Source organism: Rosa rugosa, chromosome 1 (genome assembly GCF_958449725.1).
Source record: "Rosa rugosa chromosome 1, drRosRugo1.1, whole genome shotgun sequence".
Taxonomy (NCBI): domain Eukaryota; kingdom Viridiplantae; phylum Streptophyta; class Magnoliopsida; order Rosales; family Rosaceae; genus Rosa; species Rosa rugosa.
Genome location: NC_084820.1, coordinates 48241992 through 48266360, shown reverse-complemented (window position 1 = coordinate 48266360; position 24369 = coordinate 48241992). Strand labels below are relative to the sequence as shown.

Sequence of the window (24369 nt, the reverse complement as noted above, 5' to 3'; positions counted from 1 at the left end):
AATGTCCGTTGTGTCCCTTATTCTTAGGGTTCCGCTCCTTGCGCCCTCCTTTGGGTGCATTATTATAATTCGCCTCATGAACGCTCTTAGTTCCGATAGGCCTTGAATTATAATTCTTCACGAGGATATTATCATGCTTTTCAGCTACAGACATAATAGTAATGAGCTGATGAAATCTCGTGATCCGTCTAGTATCGAATTCCGTTCGATATTGCTTTGAGAGCAAAATTGCTGAGACGAAGAAGGTGGAGAGAGTTTTCTCAATTAGTTCTTGCTCTGTGACGGGTTGTCCACAGAACCCCAACATGGTTTTGAGGCGTAGAACTTCTGAATTATATTCAGCTACAGACTTGAAGTCGGCGAATCGTAGATTGCCCCATTGAACTTTCAAGTCAGGGAGGAGGGTATCCTTGATATTACCAAATCGCTCTTCTAGCGCGACCCATAATTCTCTAGCATCCTTGATTGCCATGTACTCCAATCGGAGTGATTTATCCATGTGGCGCCTCATCAAGATGAGGGCGGTGGCATTGTTTGTAGCCGTACGCTCAAATATGAGAGTAGGATTAGGAGCTTGAATTAAGGGTAGGATCCCTTTTGAAGTGAGATGGTGCTCAACATCCGTGGCCCAACTATGATATTCCGAGCCAGTTGAGGTAAGTGCAGGAAAGTCAAGTTTCGACATCCTGAAATAAGAAGAAGAAATATATTAGTTTCGGAGTTAAAACTTCCACGACAACTAAATATTAAGATTTCCGAGCTATGCTACCAAGAAATCGATTTCCAAGAAAATTGGATTAGACCGAAACAATGATGTTTATAAGGTCATAAATCGATGCTTGCGGACGCTCTTAGTCCGAAGTCTTTACGAACACTCTTAGTTCGTTTATAGCGCGAATCCCCACGATTCCGCTTTGAATCGAACCCACGTTCTATGAAAGGTGGGATGAAGAAGAAGGGAGGTTTTTAAGTCCCCGAGAAAAAGAAGAAATATTCAAATTTCAAATTTTAGGAACTTCAAAACTTACTCTTTTGAATACTTACTTTTTGGTTTTGGATCACGCGCGTGTCGATGCAGGCGTGATGGAACGAAGCGAGTCGAGTAAAGGTGTGCAGTGGTGCGCGGCAGCAGGGGCTGCAGTGGCAGCGAGTTGCAGGTGTGCTGCAGGGGCAGCAGGGGGTGCAGGGGCTACGGGTGCGAAGTAGGCAGGCCGGTTGCGGGGCAGCAATCGGTGCGGGCAAGGCAGCAGCGAACGCAGGTGTGCGTAGGGGCTGCGGGGGCAGGTGCGCGCGGGGCAGCAGGGGCTGCGGAGGCGTGCGGGGCAGCAGGGGCTGCAGCGGTGGCTAGCACGGGCTAGGAGCTGCGGCAGTTTTGGTGATAGGGATTTCTTTTCGGGTTTTGGCTTTTGCTTTTTGTGGCTAGAGTCGTGCTGATAACGTGTTTAAGTATATTGGTATTGAGAGAGATTGATGAGAGAAGTGTCTATCATTATAGAGAATAGGAGCCCTATATATAGGGATTACAAGTGCATAATCTAAGAGTACAAGGATTCCTTATCTCACTTGGAGTAGGAAACCTCTCCTATTACAACTATAGAACTTATCCTAGTTTGACTAGGCACACTAAGTGTCAAATTATGCTGAAGGGAAGGGTGGAAAAAAAAGAAAAAAAAAAGAAGAAGCTTAAAATTGTATTGTTTCAAATTTTATAGGTCAGAAAAGAGTAAAGTGTCACAAATTAATTAATGATACAGACTACAAATTCAAACAAAATGGAATTGTCACAAATTAATTAATGATACAGACTACAAATTCAAACAAAATGGAAACAATTGGAACGAAAACAAGCTTATTATATATCTCCATTTTACTGATATTTGTCTACATATATCAATCACTTGTTGTTCTAAGAATGTAAGATATGCCCACCTTGTTGAAACTTTAACTTTTGATTTGAGGAGATTGAGAATACAATAGTAACAGGGACTTATTTCAATTAATCAAAGTAATTCTCCAAGAATAGCAAAGGAGCATTATTTGATTCAGAATTTCAGAATAGAATAGCAAAACATAAAGTTGTACATGAAAGTCTTCCCTGAGAACCTCCATGTTCCTCTTGCAATTGTTGTGACATTCACATTGTCTGCACAAGTACCTGCAAAGTGTTATTCAGGGTGCAAATGTCAAACTTCCTTCAACTTTCGAGTTTCCCAATACTTATGCAAAACAGACCAGTGCCCTGTCGCACTGATTAACAGCACAATGCCCTAAAATCATCTCGAAAGTCTCTATATGAGGGGCAGATCACCCAAGCTTCAATGTCATTCACATGCCATCTAGTACTTTACAGGGTTTATCAAGTACTATATTTGGCTGTATGTAATGTCATCTGGCTCAAAACCTGTACTTCTTAATTATAGCCATTTCACCAAAATGGCCTGCATTTAGCCCCAATACATTCCATCATAAACAGCATTAAGAGAGTGGATTCCCCAAAGACTCAGATGCCTTCGCAACCCAGACACCAAATTCAAATATCGCTGTTCTAGGATTCCCTGTAAGAATATGCTGTGCTGCTGAACATAGACACATGAATAAAGCTTACAAGGGCCATCCAGAAGATAAATCGATCTTGAGGAGATCAGGGACCTCCAGATAATTACTACTCTTCAGTTCAAACTTTCCCATGAGCTTGTTGTCAGAGGCATTTCAATAATTGAATTTTGCAACGTAGGCTCCTTTCCCATGAGCTCGTATAGTCTTCCGTCTAGTCTTTGAAACATGTACTATACAGAATAAATGGTACGCAGCTTAATCAGTTCAACAGCTTTATTTCCTATTGGGCAGAGGAAAAGGATACCCAACCCCTTAACCCATCACAACGTATTATAGATGCAGCATCCCATCCCATAAGTAGTTATAGATAACAATTCTAATTGTTAAGGACGATGCAGTAAGGTAAATCACAATGCAGGCCAGGTAGTAGCATGCCATGCCTTCCTTATGCACAACTAGAGCAACACAAAACATGTGCAACTATACAAGTTACATGGTTACGAAAATCCAACGATGGACATGAAAGTTGGAGCTGGGAGTTCGATAGTTTAATTGGCTTGACAAGGTCCTTCGATTCCAGTGAAAGAACAAATTAATTAGGTTTTGATGGATGATGGAATTAATAGATCGAGATGATGATTGAGTAGCAGACCACTTTCTTACGTACCATTGTCTTCGCTCTTCTTTCAGAAAGCTTCTCTCTTCTTCCTGTAATAGGATTGCCTCCACCTATTTCCTCTCCTACACAAGAGCGGGGTTCCTAGCTTTCTCCCGAAACAAAATTGAAATATTGGTGTGGGATTGTAATTAAGGCGGAGTATCAATTTCACTCTCCTAATTAATTATTAATTACATAACTTAATCTAGTTTGATTAGGTATTTCATTCCAAGATGGACCATGTTCCTAATCCTAGGAGCGAGAACGCAGCCACTAGATTCCCCTCGCTGCCCTGAGTCATGCTACTTTCCTTGTATATTTAGGATACCTTGTATCTGTATATATTTGTCCCCTCCTTGTGAAGTTGTGAGAAGAATACACATCACAAATTATCCTCTCAAATTATATATATTTGACTCCCCTCGATCGATTTGAGTTTGACTATGAGGTTTCAATTATCCTCTGGGCTCTCTATTGTTGTATGCTTGGGCTGCTTTTCAGCCTTTCTATTGAAATATCTTTCGGGGAGTGGTGGGAAAAAGGAGGACGTGGAGAAAGAAACTGGCCTGGGTCTGATCAAGAAGAAGAATGAGAATTTCGAGGAGTGGTATTCGGAGGTTGTTGTTCACGGTGAGATGATTGAATACTATGACATCTCTGGATGTTATATTTTGAGGCCATGGACAATGGCAATATGGGAGACCATGCAAGCATTTTTCGATGCAGAAATAAAGAAAATGAAGATTAAAAATTGCTACTTTCCTTTGTTCGTCTCCCCTGCTGGTCTGAAAAAAGAGAAGGATGATATAGAGGGGTTTGCTCCAGAGGTTGCTTGGGTCACAAAGTCTGGAAAATCTGAATTGGAAGTGCCTATTGCAATCCGTCCAACGAGTGAGACTGTTATGTATCCTTATTACTCGAAGTGGATTAGGGGACACCGCGACTTACCATTGAAGCTAAATCAGTGGTGCAATGTGGTTCGATGGGAGTTTAGCAATCCCACTCCATTTATCAAGAGTCGGGAGTTTCTTTGGCAAGAAGGCCACACAGCTTTTGCAACAAAGGAAGAGGCAGATAAAGAGGTCCTTGAGATATTGGAAGTGTACAGAAGGATATATGAAGAATATTTGGCAATTCCAATTGTGAAGGGTAAAAAGAGTGAGAGTGAGAAACTTGCCGGTGGTCTTTACACCACAAGTGTGGAGGCTTTTGTTCCAAATACTGGCCGCGGTGTACAAGGAGCCACTTCACATTGTCTAGGTCAAAACTTAGACATTACTTATGAAAATGAAAAGGGAGAAAAAGCAATGATTTGGCAAAACTCTTGGAGTTATAGTACTCGAACGATTGGAGTGATGGTAATGGTGCATGGAGATGACAAAGGCTTGGTACTGCCACCAAAAGTAGCATCTATCCAGGCCATTGTGATTCCAGTGCCTTTTAAGGATGCCAATACACATGTCATATTTGATGCCTGCCTGAAAATTGTTGCGCAGTTGAGTGAAGCTGGATTTCGTGTTGAGGCTGATTTGAGGGACAATTACTCGCCTGATTGGAAGTATTCACATTGGGAATTAAAAGGTGTTCCTCTACGAATTGAAATTGGAGCAAAAGATTTGGAAAAGAAACAAGTAGGCTGTGTTCGGCGTGACAATTGTGTGAAAGTGGACATTCCTGTGGTCGACTTGGTCAAGGAAGTGAAAGACATGTTCGATAAAATTCAACAAAATCTCTTTGATGTTGCAAAACAAAAACGAGATGCTTCTATCCAGGTTGCCAGAACTTGGGATGAATTCACGGTAGCCTTGAGCAACAAGAAATTGATCCTGGCTCCTTGGTGTGATGAACATGAAGTAGAAGAGAATGTCAAAGCCCGAACAAAGAGTGAAATTGGAGCAGCAAAGTCTCTATGCTCGCCCTTTGACCAGCCCGAACTCCCTGAAGGAACTCTTTGCTTTGCATCCGGAAAGCCAGCAAAGAAGTGGACCTACTGGGGAAGGAGCTACTGAATACACTTCTCCAACTATGCCATCTGTTGGTTTTCAGAAATTTGAAAGAAACTTTCTCTAGTTTATATCATACAATTAATACACAAAGGTATGTGTTTGGCTTTTGGGTTTGTTGTCAAAGGCCATTAGTTGTGAGAACAGTGGGGTTTTCATTTTTCCTAGGTATGTGGTTATGTCCCTTTTTGAGCTATATTTGTGTGTTCGTAGTCTTTGCTTTATGCTAGTTTTCATAGTGTTGCTTTATGCTAGTTATTTGATTGATCCGAGTCCTGGAGCTAGCATACCTCAAGGTATATGACTTAATCCCCAGAATAGTTCATGTAGCTTTATCTGTCAATATTAGTAATCAATAATTGTTCTTTTGCATGTGTAAGAAACTATTCTTTGGTGACTGAGAGCTGCTGATCATTAACCAACTAGTGTCATTAGAAAAATATTAATGTGTCTTTTACAATATCTTGATTGGATCATTTCTGAGATGCTGTGAGGAGAATGTCATAGCAAATTTAGACATAGCGGCTCATTACATGTGCAGTTGGTTCTAGTATCCCCTTTCTGTTGCAATTCAACAATTGTATTATGCTTAAGACATTAATTGTTTTGAAGTTGTCAAAAAAAAAGAAGAAGAAGAAGACATAGCTAGTTTCATCACTCACTAAATACACAGTCTGCGTACTGTAGGATCACTTGTATTGTATTTGGCAAGTCCTTTCTGAATGCCGTGATTTTTTCTCTAAATTGGTCATATATTAATGCATGTGTTCATATGTCATGTGGAAAGAGCGGAAACCTTGCTTGTGCATGTTTAGTCCCAATTGTTTTCGATCGTCTGGTTTGACATTGTCGTCTCTACCTTTCATCTGTGGCTTGCACAATTTGAAAGAACATGGTTTAATTAGCTCTGTACTTTATATTAAAACAGGAAATGTGTTTTGTACCATTCAAAATTTGGTAAAACTCTCGTTGAAAAACTATTATGGAATTTCAGACTAATGTGTTTTGTGGAATTTAAATGACTTTCCAGCTGTTCGTGAAAAACTATTCATTATATCATCAGATTATGTGTTTGTTTCTGAATGATATTCATCTGTTGCTGAGTATGATTGATTCATTACTTATCACATGCATATTTAGAGTATTTAAATTTGGTGATAGATGTTGTTGCAGAAGCAGTGGATTAAGTCAGATGAGCAAGATATTGTTGTGGCACTTAAAACGGTGATTAGAGCCACACAGATTCCTATTCTGATGTCTTTTAGATCTCAGATGCTTGCTGCAGAGATAGATTATGATAAGTTGATAACTATTAACATGCAGGAGTCTTCTACTCAGGAGACCCCAATCACACCTCTGCTGGTTACACTATAACGGTAGCTCTTCTGGTGGATAAAATTGAGGAAAACTGTCGTCTTATATATGATGGTTATCAAGGCAGCAATTTTAATGGAAGAGTAAGATTATATAATGGAGCCAGAGGCAACTGCAATGGTTCTAATTAATAACAACAATGACTAGTAGGAATGGAGGAATGAACATGGATTCCTCTCATAAGCGTCAAATTAGTAGTAAGAAATGGCATACGTACTGAAGTCAACTGCTATTACAGGAATGACATCCCGCCAATTATCCTTCTACATTAATCGTTGAGGCTCAGATTTGTAGGAAGAAAGGTTGTGAAGCCTAAGACTGCTCTCACAGAGGCAGTTATTTACCAGCTTACATTCACTTTCCAATCCAAGCCTCTTTGTTAAGAAGACTTGGTAAATTACTTGTCAACTTAATTGTGTTTATCAGTAAAGCAAAATATGCTAGGGAAGTTTCTCATTGGCCCAAAAAAAAAAAAAAAAACTTTGTTTGAAGAGCCAATTTCTCTGATCTGGGTTATGTCCTTGAGCTTATGTACAAACAAAAACTCATGAATCTGATTTTACATAACTATTCTTTTGTCTGGGAAAGATGATTTCAATTAAAATGGAGAAGATCGATAGGAAATGTAAACACGAAAATCTGAAAGCAAACAAGATACAGACACGTGTACAAAAATAATAATTTTATTAATTTAAGTGCGGGTTACAATCTCTGTAGATGCTCTGATTCAATCTCCGACGATGAATTTCGCTCAAGGGCTTGACGCTTGATCTTGAGTGGTATGATGATCACGAGAGTTGACACGTGACGAACGCTTTGACTTGAGGTTAGTGAGGAACCGGCTATTTGGCAGCTTGAGGGTTCTTCACACGTGCTTGGGAGGCTTCAGAGATTCTGAGAGTATTTTCTTCTCTATTTTGGCTGATTTGCCTGGTACAAAACCAAGACCTGCTTTAGTAGGGTCAGCTGCACATCCTTGCTCTCTCAACCTCCTTTGAGATTCATTAAGCTCATGCACCTTCTTACCAGGGATGACTTGATCACCTTCTTTGCTTGACGATCCGAAGTCATATCCAGCCTTTGCCAGCAACTTGTAAGCGTTAGGGTCAAATCCTTCCTTTGTCCTTTTGTCAGGAAGGGTACCATGTTCTGTCTTGCCTTGAATCGGTTTGACAAATCCCTTTAGCGACTGCTTGGTAGGTGTTGCGTTGCTCAACTTTGTCAACGGTATGGTTGATGTTTCTTTTAGCAACTCTACGTCCTTCTCATCTAGTTTTCGCGGACGTTCTTGCTCATTTGCCTCCACAAAAGGAGATTCCCCTTCTTTTCGCCTAGACCTTGGCACGTAACGAAGGACTGGAGCAGAGGAATTGACTTTGTTCTTTGCAGCTGTCACTTTAGTTTCTAACGAAACTTTATGTGGTTCCTCGTTGCAATTTCTTGCCATGCTGGGTTCCACTTCTTTATTACGCACTTCTATAGTCTTCCCTGTAGAGGGTACCCCAATTGGGAGAACTTCCCTTACTGTTTCATCATCCATGTAAAACTTGGAATCCGCAAAGTAAGATTCAGCTTCCGTGAATGGTTTAGTATCACCTGCTACTGTTTTTACTCCGCCATCGTAGAACTTGAAGCATTGATGAAGAGTGGAGGGGACGACACCATTTTCATGAACCCACGGTCGTCCTAACAATAAATTGTAGGAGGTCTTCGCATCGATCACGTGGAACAAAGTGTTCGACTTCAATTCTCCAATTGTCATGTCTACTCTGATCATGCCTATGGCTCTTTGCCCCCCTTGGTTGAAGCCTTGAATCATGAGACGGCTTCGAGACAACTCTTCCACATTAATGCCCAGCTGCTTCATAGTCGACCTAGGCATGATGTTTACAGCGGACCCTCCGTCTACAAGCATGCGGTTTAGCTTTTGATCTCGCATGTACCCCGTCACAAAGAGAGGTCTATTGTGCGGCTTAGAGCCTAACTGAAGGTCTTCATCCGTAAAGTGGATGGCGTCACAATCTGCAATACACGTGACGCATTCCTTCTGTTTCACCTTGTTAATCTCTACGGAGTTCTTGCCTATGTCGATCAACAACTGTACCAAAGCACATCTTGTCGATTTTGGCAATTGTAGTAGATCAGAGATGCTAAAGTGCAAGGGTAGGTCTTCTAGCTGCTTCAACACCTCGTTCTCTTCTGACTTTTGGCTCGCATTGACCGTGCTTGACTCAGCCTTGGCAGAATCCTTCGAAGTAATTTCATAGCTTGTTGTCATGTGGGCAGCTCTCACCTTTTCTTGTTCGTCGCCTCTTTTGGGAAAGACTCTTGTTGGTGAAACCACACCATGGGGTTTTTGAAAGGAAGGACTGCCCTTTCCTTTGACAAATCTCGTCCCACCTTTCTCGAGATGCTGACGACTTTCTTGTGATTGCTTGCATTTTGCTTGCGTGATAGGTAAATTTGGTGATGGGCTCTTGCGTGCCTTCCTTCGAGTGACAAGTATCCATCCCTCGTCATCGACAACTGAATCAACTTTAGGAGTAACAACAGGTGCGAGACTTGCTTTCTGGATTGGCTTCACTTTCTCTAACTTTGAACTCATGCATGGCTTCCTCGAGAGCTGATATGGTGCTTTCATTGGAAGAGAAGGCAACGGGGCAGGCTCGAATGAACCAAACACGATGGTAGTGCAGTTTACCTCAGCAACATCGTCGACATCTAGCTCAATCCTTCCTTGCTTGGCAAGATTCATTATTAAATCTTTCAGAACAAAGCATTTCTCCACTGGGTGACTAACGAGCCGATGGTACCTGCAGTATTTCGGATCCTTAACACGATGCATTTCCTTGGGCCGCTTACATTCTGGGAGCTCTATCACCTTCTTCTCAAGTAGATCTTCCAACATGCCTGCCACGTCAGAATCTGGGAAAGGATATGTCTTTTGTTGCCATTCCTTCAACGAACGCTTTGTTCTGTCGTAGGTGTGAGTTGGCTCTACTTTCATAACCTCCTTATCTCGTGTAGAGATTTTGACTGGGGCAATGTTAACGGCCATCGATTCTTTTGTAGGCTTCTTCGGTGTCTTATCAAACTTGCTTCCGAAGACCTTGTCTTTTCTTTGGTCAACAATTGACTCCTTCTTCCCTTTATGGCTAGCTATACTCAACTCCATGTCGTGTGCTCGCGTAGCCAGCTCTTCAAACGTACGGGGCTTGATTCCCTGTAAAATATATAGCAAATCAAAGTGCATACCTTGGATGCACATTTCCACCGCAGATACTTCTGAGAGTCGATCTTTGCAATCGAGACTCAACGAACGCCATCTGTTGATGTAATCAATTGCACGTTCATCCTTCCATTGCTTGGCGCTAGTAAGTTCCATCATGCTCACTGTACGTCTCGTGCTATAGAAACGATTCAGGAACTCACGCTCCATCTGATCCCAACTGTCGATTGACTCAGGCTCCAGATCAGTGTACCATTCGAAGGCGTTACCTTTTAATGAACGTACAAACTGCTTAACAAGATGATCTCCCTCCGTTCCTGCATTGTTGCAAGTCTCGACAAAGTGGGCAATGTGTTGTTTTGGATTACCCTTCCCCTCGAATTGCTGAAACTTGGGCGGTTGGTACCCATATGGCATCCTCAAGCTATCCACTCTTTTTGTGTATGGCTTGGAGTATGTGAGAGAATCACGAGAGGTACCTCCATATTGGGCTCTAATGGAGTTGTTGATCATGTCCTGCAGCTGCTGGACGGACAAAGAACCAAGTGGACTTTCACTGTCTTTGTCATTTGTCTTTGAAGTTTCTTCCTGTTTGTCTTTGTCATTCTTGAACGGAATCCTAGCAGAATCCTCTTCATTTTGCTTCTCGAGCCTGCTCCAAAGTTGAGCAATCTGCATATCTTTTTCTTCGACGGTATTGGTGAGCTTTTGAACCGCCTCCATCAGATTAGCTACCTGCTCTTCAAGCGTAGTTGCCCCAGTCATCATGACTTGCATTGCTGAGAGGTGAGACGCACTGTCTGACGGCATCCCAGAAGTGTCATTTTCTTCAGCATTAGGACTTCCATGGTATGATCCGGTGCTTGAGTGATCATCTGAGGCAGGAGAGAACGACCGTTCCCTTGGTTTTATGTTTGGAGCTTGTCTCTCTTCACTTCGAGGGACATGCTTCCCCGCCCCTAGACTTTCTAGGGTGATGATTGGTTGGCGAGGCTTAGATGGCAAAGCCACAAATGTTGTAGGCTGAATCTTTGCCATGCTTCGAGTGACGTGACCAGATGAGCTGCTACTCGATTTCGAGGTCGTTGTCTTGGATTTGTTCTTCGAGATGACTTGAGTGTTCTTGGAAGCCATTGCTCGAACGGATTTGTTTGGAATCGTCTTACGGAGAAGGAGATGAGAGGCAAAGACGTCCCACTGGGCGTGCCAATTTGTAAACACGAAAATCTGAAAGCAAACAAGATACAGACACGTGTACAAAAATAATAATTTTATTAATTTAAGTGCGGGTTACAATCTCTGTAGATGCTCTGATTCAATCTCCGACGATGAATTTCGCTCAAGGGCTTGACGCTTGATCTTGAGTGGTATGATGATCACGAGAGTTGACACGTGACGAACGCTTTGACTTGAGGTTAGTGAGGAACCGGCTATTTGGCAGCTTGAGGGTTCTTCACACGTGCTTGGGAGGCTTCAGAGATTCTGAGAGTATTTTCTTCTCTATTTTGGCTGAAGTCCTTCTCTTGATTTGAGAGGGGGTATTTATAGTGTCGGCGTCTCCCTCAATTTGGAATGCCTTGATGACACGTAATTAATTGTATTTTCCTTAATTACGTAATCAAATCAATCAGTCTTAATTAACTGATTTAATCACGACTATTAAGGAATTAACCAATTAATTTGATGGCTGATTTTAATTGTATTTCGTTAATATCACAATTAAATCAATCAGTTTTAATTAACCGATTTAATCTATTAAGAAATTTAGCCAATTAATTGGATGACTGATTGTCGTCTTGATTATCAATTTAAATAAATTGATATCTAATCAGCAGACGAGATTTAATACTTGATTTGACTTGGAATCAATTGATTTAATTTGATTGATCCGCTTTAATATCAATTGATTTAGCCGGAACAAATTCATTTATTGCCGTCGGGCCTTTCAAGTGTCGCCAAGTGTCATTCTCTGAATTTGTGAGATTTTGCTGACTCACAAGCCACGTGGACATTTTGTGGGACCCACATGCCGACTAAATTTGTTCGGTCATAATTTTGAGTGTTGACTGAATTATTTAATGAATTTATTTTCATTAAAATTTTAGTGTCTACAGGAAATAATTAAATTATAATTTGAAGAATTTCAACAATATCCGACTTAAGCTCAATGTCTTTTTTGGAATTATTCACTCATCTAGATTTCTAGACTTCTGGGATAATATCCAACTAAAGTCAAAAGTCTACAGATGCCCACCACGTTGCATTGATCCACCCAACACATGTCTTCTTCCATGCACATACCAATCTTCTCATTACCTCCATTATTTCCTTGAATATGTTTTTTTCTTCCTTTTGGTCGAAGAATATATCAATGGTATCAAAATTGATCTGACTCAAATCCATTAGATGTATGATTGGGTTTCTTCTCAAGTCTTATTTTATTTTAATTTTGTTTTTAATTTTATTTATTTATTTATTTATTTTTATAATACCTCATCAATTTCAGTGTGGTGATTTCGCTGGAAGGTGGGTACCGGTGGGGACGGGAGAAAAGTTGCTCGAAGGATTGACGATCTAGAAAGGGTATTCTACAGAATTAGTTTTCAAAGTGGATATGAGTTGGATCCAATATCCACGTGGAAGCTTTTAAGTGGAGCGTCACACAATCTATTTGGTGTGACGGTAGCATGGAAAAATTTCTCCAAGAGATGGGGGCTATTGGTCGAGGCCCCTAAAAATTATGGGAAAAAAATCACAAATAGTAACTGAACTATACCTCTATCTTATCAATGATACATGAATTTTATTTTTTGTTACAACCAGTACCTGAACTCTTCGAGTTCTTTTAAAGTGATATCTAAAACCACATTCACTCACTACTCCGGCCAAAAATGGCACGTGAGGCACGCGTGTCTAATTTATCAAGGTTAAAGATGACAATTTGTTCTAGTCGTTAACTGTATCATGGCCCAAGCCACTATCTTCTTATTTTCAATCTTTGATCTATAAAGCAAAAACTCAAAATTCTTATCTCAATTCAAACACAATGAACCCAAATACCAAACGTGTGCCTAATAAATGAGACACGTGTGCCTCATGTGCCATTTTTGGCCGGAGTAGTGAGCTAATGTCTTTAGGTATCACTATAACAGAACTTGTTCAGGTATGGGTTGTGACAAAAAAAAAATTTAGGTACTATTAATAAGATAAAGGTATAGTTCAAGTACTATTTCTGATCAAACCTAGGTTGATTGAGTCTCTCTCTCTCTCTCTCTTCAAAGTTTTCTCCCAAAACCCTAGCGCGTCTTCCGGCGTACTCGAACGACGCTCGTTTGGTGGTAGCTTGGCATCTATGTCGACCTTGGTCGCGTGATGTTAGGGCTGTTGCCGGACGGGCCTCAAAGGCTTGTTGATAGTTGTTCTCAGTTTGTCTCTTTGCTTGGAGTTTGACGGCATCTCTGCCGAATCTTGGTCTGTTGGCCGCTGTGGCATGCGGGATCGACGACAACATGGTGGCTCGAGGGGCAACGCACAGGTAATGGCTTTGATGGAGGCATAGGCGGCAGAGTTGTTTGGTGGTGACTTGGTGCGGTGGAGATCGATCCTGGTAGGTCGGGTCTTCTCTTGTTGGGTTTCGCTGAGGGCTTCAGTTGACCGCGTCGGGTGATGATGGTTGTGGTGTTCCTCGTGGCGGTGGCGGGGCGGCTGTGTTAGACTGTTGGCGGCTTGGCATAGTGCAACAGGGGTTGGATTGGGCTGCTTGCTGTTAGGCTCGGCCTAGGGCAAACTGTGGGCTATTAGGATGTGGCCTCTATTTTAGTTTTTGTTTTAGCTAAATAATTCTCTATTTTTTTAGGGCCCTATGCGTGTTAGGTTAGGTTACTTAATGAGCCCTAACGAGTGTAGTTTTGCTTGTCAATTTGCTATGTTTTTTCCATTCTCGCTTGTAAGTGAGCGATAAATTCGAATATAGTTGGTCTATCCTATGTATTACTGTGGTTTCATCATGAAGCCTTGTTTTGTCCATTGTGAGGCAGCGGTTGAATATGTAATAACCTTCTTGTCATGAGCTTTATCAATAGAATTGTCATTAATTCAAAAAAAAGAAGAAGTATTATTTCTAATTTTTACTCTAAAAATTATTATATTTCTCTTCTCAACGTATATAAATATGCAAATAATTATCTTCAAGGCCAGGGAATCACTTATTTTCACGAGAATTTTCCTATTTTTGAGAGAAAAAAATGTAACGGCCAGATATGAGGTAAGGTATGCAGAAAAAAGATGCCGCCATGGCCATCAACTCCAAACTGAGAGAATATACATAGTTTTATACCAAGCTGCACACTATACGGAAGCTTTGTTAATCGTGTGTGTATGCGTGTGTGCGTGAGAGAGAGAGAGAGAGAGAGAGAGATAAGTACATATCAGAAACCACAGTAAAGTGTCCATTGTTGCTCTCGTTTTAAATGCATTACCAAAGAAAAAAAGTGCATTATAAATCAAAAAAGTTACAGACTTTGTCCACATCTGTTTGCGGTTTATATTCTCAAAACTCATCACTCATCATCAGTGGAGTTCTTGGAGAAGAAAACTAGGTGGGTTTCCTCTATCTTATATGGGTATGTACTTTTGTTTAGCTGATCTCTTCTCTGTATTGGGTTTTGGGGACTTCAAAAATTGGGTCTTGAACTGATTCTTTTGTTTGAAATCTCAGCTAGTTACTGTAAACTTTATGTTTTTGATGTTCATTATGAATTTATGGCTGGCATCTGAGCAAAAGATTCATACTTTAATCATATTTTCTTGTCCTTTGATGCATTTGAAGGATTGATCAATCAGTTACTGTATTTGAATCTGCATTTGCAACGTAGCTCCTAAATACCGTTGATTTCTGTATGGATTCCCTGCCCAGTTTAAATGAATTTGGAGGTTTATTTGGGAAAGTGAAGCTTATCTGTTAGGATATGCATGTCATCAGATACATCTGATTATAGTGTTTGTGTGAGGGGACGTTGAAGAAACTTTTCTGAAGTGGGTTCTATGGATTTTACTTGTTGCTGCACTTGTTTTGGTTTCTGGGCTGCTTGAGTCCTTTGAACTGTACCCTCTGGGTTGCACTGGGACTTTTGATTAGTTACCATCTGGGAAAGTTTTAATCTTGATTTGGCATATCGCATATATTTTGCATTGGATCAGTGAAATTTCTCGTTTTGGGTAGGATTTTCTTGTCTGCCTATAATAGTGGTTTATTGATCTATGCTCATGGTTTACCCTTCCTTCTTATTTGATTGGTTTTAGTTGGTTCTATTCCCATTCTGCTGAAAAATTCCTTTTAGGATTGTAATCTGGTCATTTCTTCCTTGCTTTTGATGATTGGTGCATACTGGTATCATTTTAAATCCCATTTTTCATGATGTTCACTCAAGCTTTACTATTTGTATAGCGAAGTAAATGGTGGATGTTGCTACACCCTGCCTCTTCACTCATTTTGTGTGGCATTGGTTGTTATTGCCATTAATTCAATGTATTTTTATTGTTCTTTTCAGGTTTTAAATTGAAGCAGTAAGGAATTGCTGATTCCTCGTTAGAGACTGGGGTCTTTTAGAACATCATAGAGGAAGATAAGTATTTCACATGCAGATTGTTTTTGCATGAGGATCTAATGGCTGATTCTAATAGTTTAAGCCTGAAACACACAAGTAGCATACTTTTCAGTATTCCTGATTTCTTTGTAGGGTTTGGTAACAAAGGTTCTTCAGATTCTGACTCAGTTAGGAGCCCTACATCTCCTCTGGACCTCAGGCCTTTTTCAAATCTTAGCAACCCATTTAGACTTAGGTCCGCTCGGTCATCATCCCACAATGGAAATCACAAGAAATGGGATTGTAGGAAAGCAGGCCTTGGCATTGTCAATTCCCTTGTTGATGAAACCAAAGCTACTAGTGAAGTTCTTGGTTCATCGAAGAGGAAAACCATAATTTTTCGACCACAGGTGGGGAAAAACAACCCTCACTCCTCAAAGCTTTGTTCTGGTTCAGATGATTATTCCATGAAGTCCCAATCTTTACCCAGAAACTACATAATTAGGCCACTTTCTGAAACCATATCTCTCAATCCCCAACTCAAACCAGATAAAGTGAATGTTTCATCTGGGTTTGTGGGACTTCCTTTGGAATCTGAACCATCTGAAAACATTGAACCGTTTTTGTTGGACTCCAGCAGGGATTCCTCACTGATTGTCTCTATGCAAGGAGAAAGTTCGTTGGGTTTTAAACCAAGTTCACTTCCAGTACCCATTGTCTCTAACCCTCAATATGCATCCTCTATCCCTGCTAGAGAGATGGAACTTTCTGAGGACTATACGTGTATAATTTCTCATGGTCCAAACCCGAAGACTACTCATATTTTTTGTGACTGTATATTGGAATGTCACACAAAATATTTAAACAATGTTGACAAAGAAATAGTCGAGATAGAATCACCTCGAGTGGGTCAGCACCAGGAGGGATTGGCACATGACCCTTCAGATGAAATTTTGAGATTCTGTTACACCTGCAAGAAGAACTTGGTAGGAGAGGAAATTTACATGTGCAGGTTTGTTTGAAATCTCTATTTGCAATTTTTACCCAAGTTTCACATTTATTTTTGAGGCTAAGGTTTTCTCTGACTTGTTGCAGAAGTGAGAAAGCATTTTGTAGTTTTGATTGTCACTCAGAGAAGATTTTTGCTGAAGAGGAAGCAGAAGAGAGTTGGGATAAATCTGCAGGAAGCTCTCCTGAAAGCTACCAGGAAGATCTCTTCTTATTGGGTATGCATAGTCAGGAGACTCGGGACATAGAGTAGTAGTAGCATCATAGGTCTTGTTCTCTATAATTTTGATTGGATGATTTCAAGTGGCTAAAAGCCCTGGTCATCAGTTTTCGTCTCCCGTTTGTTTCTTAATGCTTTTGTTGGCAAGTGTTCATGTAAAAAACACTTTGGACCCCCTGAACTCATTGTTGATTGCATGCGGTATTGAAATAACAGCTGACCTTTTTGGGGTATTATTTCATAAGCTTTGATGATTTCTGTTTTGAAGTACGATGATTCAGTTCACCGAATGGTCAGAGATTATGATACCCCCTGCTTGTGTATGGGTTACTTATTTAGTTATTTAACGATTATGTATTAGAAGATTATGGCTATAGAAACAATTGCAGGATCATTTTGATGCATTGCATCAAAGATGAGTGTATGTCCTTAAATTGTGCCAGAGTCAAACATAGTACTACAAGGCTATAACTCTGATTATATGTGCTTATAGTCCTAATCCTCTCAAGAACACCCCTGTAGTTTGCAAGATCTGTGCTCCATGTGGTGAGATCTTAATGTACATTTCGGACTCTCTTTCAGTGTAAGCAGAGCTTTACTATAGAGATCCATTGCTGCTAAATTCCCTATGGTTAAATTTCTAAAGCTTGTTTTCTCTTCCAGTTTCATATTGTTTTGGCCAACGCTGTCCTTTTGTTTTAGGCATCCTTTACTTTCAGTCTGTCCTTTCAGGTAATGAGGTTCAGGTTGGCCCTAGTCATTATCATTCTTTAGATTTCAAATGAACAGATTCCCACCACCTCCATATAATTTTAGTGTCAAGTTGCGGACTCTACATGTTTGCATATCCCTACAAATGTATATCTCAGAAGTCGTACGATATTTAACATCTCTCTCATCACATGGGCGCATTAAGCAGAGGAGCATCCACATATTCTTGAGTGACATAATTTTGGAAGTTCCCCCACACTCAAATCAAGCCTAGCATCACTGCATTAGCTGATAAGCACATCATTTTTGTCTTATTATGGTTTTAACCAAATCATTTTCACTGTAATTCCAAGCTGCCATTAGTGTTTTTACTGTATTGAAACTAGTGGTATCTGGTTTAAGACTTGAGCTGGGAAAACAAGCAAGGCAATGACAAAATCCAGCATATCACTGAGGACATTAGTTAGCAGTGAATAGTAAAAATGATATCAGAGCATGATACAGATTAAATGGACCACAATGTGAGTCAATATTTAGTAACATATAACAGCTTCACATAAATAGATTAATAACTAAATAAATGATTTGGTGAAACTAAATAATATTATCTTTTTTTTCTTTGAAAAAAAAAAAAAAAAAATTCTAAAAGAAGGGAAAATGGATGGTATATATGAGGCTTTCACTATCAGTGAGTGGAGAAGAAACAGAAAATTGAAAAAAGCAGAGCAGAAGAGCAAACTTTGAGCGCTAAACTCTATCCTCATATCAACCAAAGAAATCAAAAAATGGGGTTTGCAATGGGGAGCACTTGCTTCTTACACTCTCGATTTCCCTTTTCTTCTTCTTCTCATTCCAAAACCAGAAATGCAGAGACCAACGCAAGAAGAAACAGAACAAGAGTGCCAATGTCGTCTCTGCGCCAAGAGGACCTCAACGACGGCGATCATGGCAAGAGGAGGGCTATTCTCTTTGTGGGTATCTCAGTTCTTCCACTATTGCATCTCAGGGCTCATGCTTTTGAAGCCTGGCCCACTAGTAAGTTACAACTATTCAAAGTTGGTTGCTTTCTTTTTGCCCTTCTCTGAGTTTGTTATTAATATTAGGAAATGGGTTGTGAAATTTTTCCTAATGATCATGAGTATTACAAGGAAAAAGCTTATTCGGTTTGTTGTGAAGAATTGGGTTTGTCGCAAATGGGTCATATCATTTGAAGTTTTGAACTTTGGAACATAGTCTTCTTCTATGTTCTCTGACTTTTGTTGGAAATTGCTCATCGTTTGTTTGTGAAATTTTGATAATTATTTTATTCCAGGATGTATATGTATGTTTCAAGTGACTTTGTAATTCTGTCACTTGATAATGCAGTTTCAAGTTAAGGGATGTTAGTTAAGATGTTGGAACTGAAGTTAAAATCAGAGTTGATTAGGCAATATTAGAGGAGTTTTAAGTGTAATTTCTTTATAAAGGCATCACATCAAGATGGGACTACATCACTTAGATTCTATCTGTAACACATAGGTCATTGTATGTTGCATATGGAGACAGTGAATCACCTAAGACTAGGCAGATAATGGTATTCTGCTTCAAAGGAGGATTAAATGCATATAATGGATTGTAGGCTGTTCTTTTGTATTTCTTCGGAATCTCTATGTGGATTGTTAATAAAATGAGGGCTCGAAAAGAAGATTACAATTTGGACCCAGCTTTTGATGTTACTGTAATTTGCAAACATAAAACACTCATCTTTGCTAATCCAACTGGTAATATTAAGTTTGTTGTCTACAAGGTTCCAATTTTTGGTTCCCAAATGCTGAAAATGTTGGAATATCATATCAATTGAGTGTGTTTTTTCTTCTTCTAGAAATTCAAAATATTAGCACCACTTGCATAGGTTGACAGATTAGCTTAGGCGCAGGTCTTGTAACAAATCATGCCAGGAAAAGGTATTATAGGTGGCAAAACCATATCTGATGCCCCAGATACCAGTACAATCCTTATCTGGTTTCAAGACTAAGTGGGGAATTGAGTGGCCTAAAAGATGTCTTTCACTCTAAGTAGCTAAAGAATGTATGACTGTGGGTAGGAATTGCCCTTTTTTATTTCTTTTTTGATGCTGTTGCTGATTCCGAAAGGCGTGTTGAAATTGATTTTCCTTCATCTGTATGTCTACAATTGTACAATTATGTAGCTAAGATCTGCTCTACTGTTACCAACAGAATTCAATGCTATAAATACAAATATTCAAAACTAATCTACAGTTACACAATCAGTTTTGATTGTGGAGAGGTTACACAATCAGTTTTGATTGTGGAGAGGGAGGAAATCAATGTAGGAGAGTGATTTGCTCTAACACCCCCCTTCAAACTGGGCGGCTCAGGACACACAAGTTTGGTACACAGGAGATTATGCCGCTGCTTGTGAAGTGGTTTAGTAAGAAGATCAGCTGGTTGATCGACGGAAGGGACAAAATGAACCTGATGACTCCCAAGTGCTACCTTTTCACGAACAAAGTGATAATCTAACTCGATGTGCTTGGTGCGAGCGTGAAAGACCGGATTAGAAGCCATGTATGTGGCACTTAGGTTATCACAGTAAAGCAGAATGGGGTACTGAATATGGACACCAAATTCATATAGTAAGAAGCCTAACCAAGTTGTCTCGGCACTGGAATGAGCAAGGGATCGATATTCAGATTCTGCACTGGAGCGAGCAATGGTAGGTTGCTTTTTGGAACACCAAGAGACAAGGGTATTGCCAAGGTAAATGAGATAGCCGGAAGTGGAACGGCGAGATTCTGGGCAGTCGGCCCAATCGGCATCAGAGTAAGCAGAAAGGTGGGCAGGTTGGCGTTGAGGACTAAAATAGAGACCATGGCCTAGTGTGCCTTTGACATAGCGGAGAATACGTTTGGCTCGCACTCTTCTTCTCACCTCGGGTGCTCCTCAAAATCTTTGGGTTGAGGCTGTTCTCACATCTGTATATCTCATTAACCTTCTTCCCACTCCTACTCTAAATTGGGATACTCCTCACACACGTCTCTATGGTCATCCTCCTTCTTATTCATCCCTTCGTGTTTTTGGTTGCTCATGTTTTCCTTACCTAGGTACAAATGTTCCCAACAAATTGTCTAGTCGTAGTGTCGAGTGTGTCTTCCTTGGTTATAGTCATAAGAGGGGATGCAGAAAATCAGAGTTTTAGTGTAACTTAATAATTTCATAAGATAATTTAATGCTTTTTCTTTGAAAAAAAAAAACATACTTCTTATACATGATGAAGGTTCTTACCTTCTGCTACGCTTTTAGGTCTTTCTTAGCATGGACCAGTGTTCCATGAAACACTTGCTGCTAGTCACCCATTTCCGCTTTGGTTCATGATTTATTTATGCTCTGATTTTTTTTCTTTATTATTAATTTTTTTTTTTTTTCAGAAGAAATTGAGCCAAAGACTCCAGACAAGAACATAAAGGCAGAGGTCTGAATACTAGATTTGCTATTAAATCCCAATTAATAGCTTTCAGTTTTTTAATGATTGTAATGAGGCTTAATTGTCTAAAGAGTGAAAATCATTGAATAGCAGGGACTGCAAGGAGATGCAGCACCAAATCCCATTTTGTCTATCCTGAATGGTATTGGTATTTTCAGCTCTGGTGTCATTGGTGCGTTTTATGGATTGGCTCAGAAAGAAAAGAAAGCCACTGATGCAATAGTAGAATCTGTAAGTTTGCACTTCCACAGTCAAGCTTTACTTTACCTGCTGAGATAACCCAGAAAAAAATTGAAGGAGTCTAGTCCCTTTAAAAAGGAACTTCAACAAGTTTATGACCATAAATCTATAATGTTTGTCTTTTAATTTTTCGTTGTTTTCTTGTATGCTGAAATGCTTCATTAGAAAGTAATTTCTTAGTCTGAGCTTGAAAAACCATTGTCCTTTGATTTTGTTCTCGTTGCAAGGATGTACTTTTGGATGATTCGCGTGGTCTAACCCACATCTGCTGTGGTTGAATTGCACAGATGAAGAACCAGCTGAAAGAAAAGGAAGCTGCTATTGCTTCATTGGAGAAGAACTTTGAATCCAAGCTACTGGATGAACAGGAAGAAAGGAGCAAGCAACTTGGAAAGGCAAAGGAAGAGCAGAGGTCTCTAACAGACCAACTAAATTCAGCAAAGAGTACTATTGTTGACCTAGGGAGGGAGCTAAATAGTGAGAAGAAGTTGATTGAGGAGCTTAAAATTCAAAGTGAAAGCCTTAAAACAAACCTTTCAAAGGCTATCGAAGATAAGGTAGAGCTTGAAGAAAGTTTGAAGGAAAAGCTCCACTCGATCGAAGATTTGCAGGGAAGGATTAATTTACTCAATTCAGAACTGAAGGACAGAGAAAGTAATGTTCGAAGCCTTACCTCTTCTCTCGCAGAAAAGGATTTGGAGTTGAAGGACTTAAAAACCACCTACAAGCAAACTAGGGATGAACTAGCTCATGCAGTTTCAGATATTCAACAATTAAAAGTTGAACTCCTGAAGAATCAAAAGGAATTGGAATTGAAGAGTTCCACTGTGGATGAATTGAATTCAACAGTAAGTTCTTTGTCTTCTGAGAAAGATGATTTTAAGAGGAAGTTTGATGCTATTCAGGAGGAATACAATAATCTGAAATCATCCTCTGGAAAAAAGGCAGCTTTGGATGCTAAGCTTTTGGGAGAAAAAGATGAGGCCCTTGAGCTGCTAAAGGAAAAACTTGAGCTTGCATTGACTGACTCAAGTAGAAGCAAACAGATAACTGCTGATTTGACCCGAGAGAAGGAAACCTTGAGGGAAATGTTGGATAATGCATTGAACAGTGAAGAGAACTTGAAACATGAACTCCACATCACTCAGGAAGCTCTTGGAAAATCTAGAAATGAAGCTTCGAATCTGGAACATCAATTAAAACAGTCAAAAAATTTGTGTACAGAACTTGAAGCTGAGATCTCTCGGGTTCAGGCTGAGTTTACTGGAGTTAGGGAATCACTGCAGAGGAGCCTTCATGAGGCTACATCAAGTGGTGACGTGATTGCTATTGAGCTTGCTGCAGTAAAAGAACTTCTAAAGAAGACAGAAGAGGAGCTGCAAAGTGTGTCTCATCAACTAGCAGCTGTTGCAGAAAATCGTGATAGCCTGCAGAATGAATTGGTTGATGTATATAAAACAGCTGACAAAGCTTCTAATGATTTAAAAGAAGAGAAGGAGCGAGTTTCTTCTCTTCAAAAAGAACTTCAAACTCTGGAGAAGCAAATCTCAGAGAACAAGAAGTCCCAGAAATCTCTTGAGACAGACCTGGAAGAGGCTACAAAGTCACTTGATGAGATGAACCGAAATGCATTAATACTTTCCAAAGAGTTAGAGAAGGCTAATTCTCTAATTTCTAACCTTGAAGATGAGAAAGAGGTGTTTTACAAGTCCCTAACAGAGCAAAAGACTGCATCCAAAGAGGCACGTGAAAACATGGAAGATGCCCATAATCTTGTCATGAAACTTGGCAAGGAAAGGGAGAGTCTGGAGAAGAGAGCAAAGAAAATGGAAGAGGAGTTGGCATCTGCCAAGGGTGAAATATTGCGGCTGAGGAGTAAAATAAAATCGTCGAAAGATCTTGTAAATAATGAGAAACCACAGAAAGTTGAGGCTGAAGGTGCTGTCACTGTTACTGCAAAGAGAGGTAGGAGGAGAAAGGCTGCTGAATCAGAGTGAACTACTTTTATAGTGGTAAATTATTTTTCCCCGTTACTTTGGTTATTCTTTTATCATACTTTGAAGCCATTTGTTCTCTGGCTTTCTCCTTCTCTAACTTGAAATTCTTTCCCAATACCATTAATTATAGGAATGTGAGGCTGTGAGAGGTGAAATAATTTCTATGTAACAACTGTTGCATATTAAATCGTGATTCTCTTGTACTTCTGCAGTGTATAGTAGGAATCGTATCAGTTCTAGACATTAGTGGATTCCAGTTGCAAACTTTCAGCTGTCACTTTCTCATTTCAAAGAGCCTAGCTCTACATCTCTTCTCATACCTTCAATATACACCAAGAGTGTGACTGCTGCATTGTGCTCGAGAGCTTGTTCAATGAAACTACATTGAAATAAAAATTCTGGGTATGTACCAAGTTATAGTGAAATAGGGAGTGGATTCAATGCTCTGAGACAAATGCTCATTATAAGTATAGATGGAGTCATGGAGGCATTTGGTTCAAACGAGTATAGATTGGAAATCAAATCTCAAGACCAATGCTCAAAACAACTATTGGAACTTTATTAATTTTCTTTCGAGATACAAATACATATTTGTAATTGCTTTTATTCATTAGCTTGCAGAAATTACTAAACATTTAGTGCGTTATCGATGCTTGAGAATTGGTGCGCTTCCCCGAGCAAGAATCCACACGAGTTTTCACTTCTCCTTCATCTGATAAAGATCAAAGAAAATCAACGTAAATTTATTTACTAACACTCACACACGTATGTGTAATTCCCAGTAAAAATTTTGCAGACATTTTCACTTAAAACTTAAAGCTTGATGATCAAGACCATGGATCTTACAGATCACTCTTAATATATAGTTTCTGAAAAATTTTAGTCAATTTAAAAACCATGTAACTATTTGACCCAATTTTACCACTTTAGTTCTACAGTTCTACCCGACACTGTAATGTTTCACCATTTTGGATGGAGAGAGAGAGAGATCTAATTACTTGGATTAAGGTTGGTGCTGATATTGGCACAGTAAGAGGAAGCACAACCTAGGGTGCAAAAGCAGTGGCAGATCTAAGATTTGAAAATAGGGTGGGCTACGTATTCATGTGTCTCTTTGGGCGAAGCACAAATTTTTTTTTTAGTCGAATTATGCACAAGTGTGTGAATGCAGGAGCGAGGAGATAAGAACCTAAGAGTTCAAGTGTTTAACGATTGAATTTAATCTGGAATTTATGCCTTTTTAGGAAGATGAAGAATGAGAGTTTGTGATGGACGGAGAGAATGGAAGAGCCAGAGAGGAGTTTG

General features: G+C 39.8%; 3 protein-coding genes across 9 annotated transcripts; all 3 read left to right on the top strand.

The window, feature by feature from the left end:
* The first annotated feature begins 3657 nt into the window (after positions 1 to 3657).
* LOC133729448 (proline--tRNA ligase, cytoplasmic-like) lies at positions 3658 to 5223 on the top strand. The gene has a single exon (XM_062156985.1). It carries the CDS (start codon positions 3658 to 3660, stop codon positions 5221 to 5223), a length of 1566 nt encoding a protein of 521 aa, XP_062012969.1.
* Positions 5224 to 14074: 8851 nt separating this feature from the next.
* Positions 14075 to 16944, top strand: LOC133725186 (FCS-Like Zinc finger 10-like). Of its 2 annotated transcripts, none has more exons than XM_062152335.1 (3): positions 14075 to 14442; positions 15370 to 16417; positions 16501 to 16944. In XM_062152335.1, the coding sequence occupies exons 2-3, from the start codon at positions 15486 to 15488 to the stop codon at positions 16664 to 16666; spliced, it is 1098 nt and encodes a 365-aa protein (XP_062008319.1). In that variant the 5' UTR covers positions 14075 to 14442; positions 15370 to 15485; the 3' UTR covers positions 16667 to 16944. The 2 variants fall into 2 exon arrangements, with proteins under 2 accessions (XP_062008319.1, XP_062008318.1); XM_062152334.1 differs by having other exon boundaries at positions 14076 to 14418.
* A 1111-nt stretch (positions 16945 to 18055) lies between these two features.
* On the top strand, positions 18056 to 23710 carry LOC133725184 (MAR-binding filament-like protein 1-1). Of its 6 annotated transcripts, none has more exons than XM_062152329.1 (5): positions 18056 to 18379; positions 20772 to 20815; positions 20918 to 21058; positions 21355 to 23079; positions 23277 to 23710. In XM_062152329.1, exons 1-4 carry the CDS (start codon positions 18130 to 18132, stop codon positions 23062 to 23064), a joined length of 2145 nt encoding a protein of 714 aa, XP_062008313.1. In that variant the 5' UTR covers positions 18056 to 18129; the 3' UTR covers positions 23065 to 23079; positions 23277 to 23710. The 6 variants fall into 6 exon arrangements, with proteins under 6 accessions (XP_062008313.1, XP_062008314.1, XP_062008317.1 ...); XM_062152330.1 differs by having other exon boundaries at positions 23195 to 23710; XM_062152333.1 differs by lacking the exon at positions 23277 to 23710 and having other exon boundaries at positions 20775 to 20815; positions 20921 to 21058; positions 21355 to 23257.
* Positions 23711 to 24369: the final 659 nt, after the last annotated feature.

Excerpts from the sequence above, each read along its gene's own strand:
- LOC133729448 (XM_062156985.1), top strand. The coding sequence starts at position 3,658 with ATGAGGTTTCAATTATCCTCTGGGCTCTCTATTGTTGTATGCTTGGGC.
- LOC133725186 (XM_062152335.1), top strand. The coding sequence starts at position 15,486 with ATGGCTGATTCTAATAGTTTAAGCCTGAAACACACAAGTAGCATACTT. Across the intron at positions 16,418-16,500 it reads GAGGAAATTTACATGTGCAG|AAGTGAGAAAGCATTTTGTA; the intron begins GTTTGTTTGAAA and ends GACTTGTTGCAG.
- LOC133725184 (XM_062152329.1), top strand. The coding sequence starts at position 18,130 with ATGGGGTTTGCAATGGGGAGCACTTGCTTCTTACACTCTCGATTTCCC. Across the intron at positions 20,816-20,917 it reads ACAAGAACATAAAGGCAGAG|CAGGGACTGCAAGGAGATGC; the intron begins GTCTGAATACTA and ends ATCATTGAATAG. Across the intron at positions 21,059-21,354 it reads CTGATGCAATAGTAGAATCT|ATGAAGAACCAGCTGAAAGA; the intron begins GTAAGTTTGCAC and ends TGAATTGCACAG.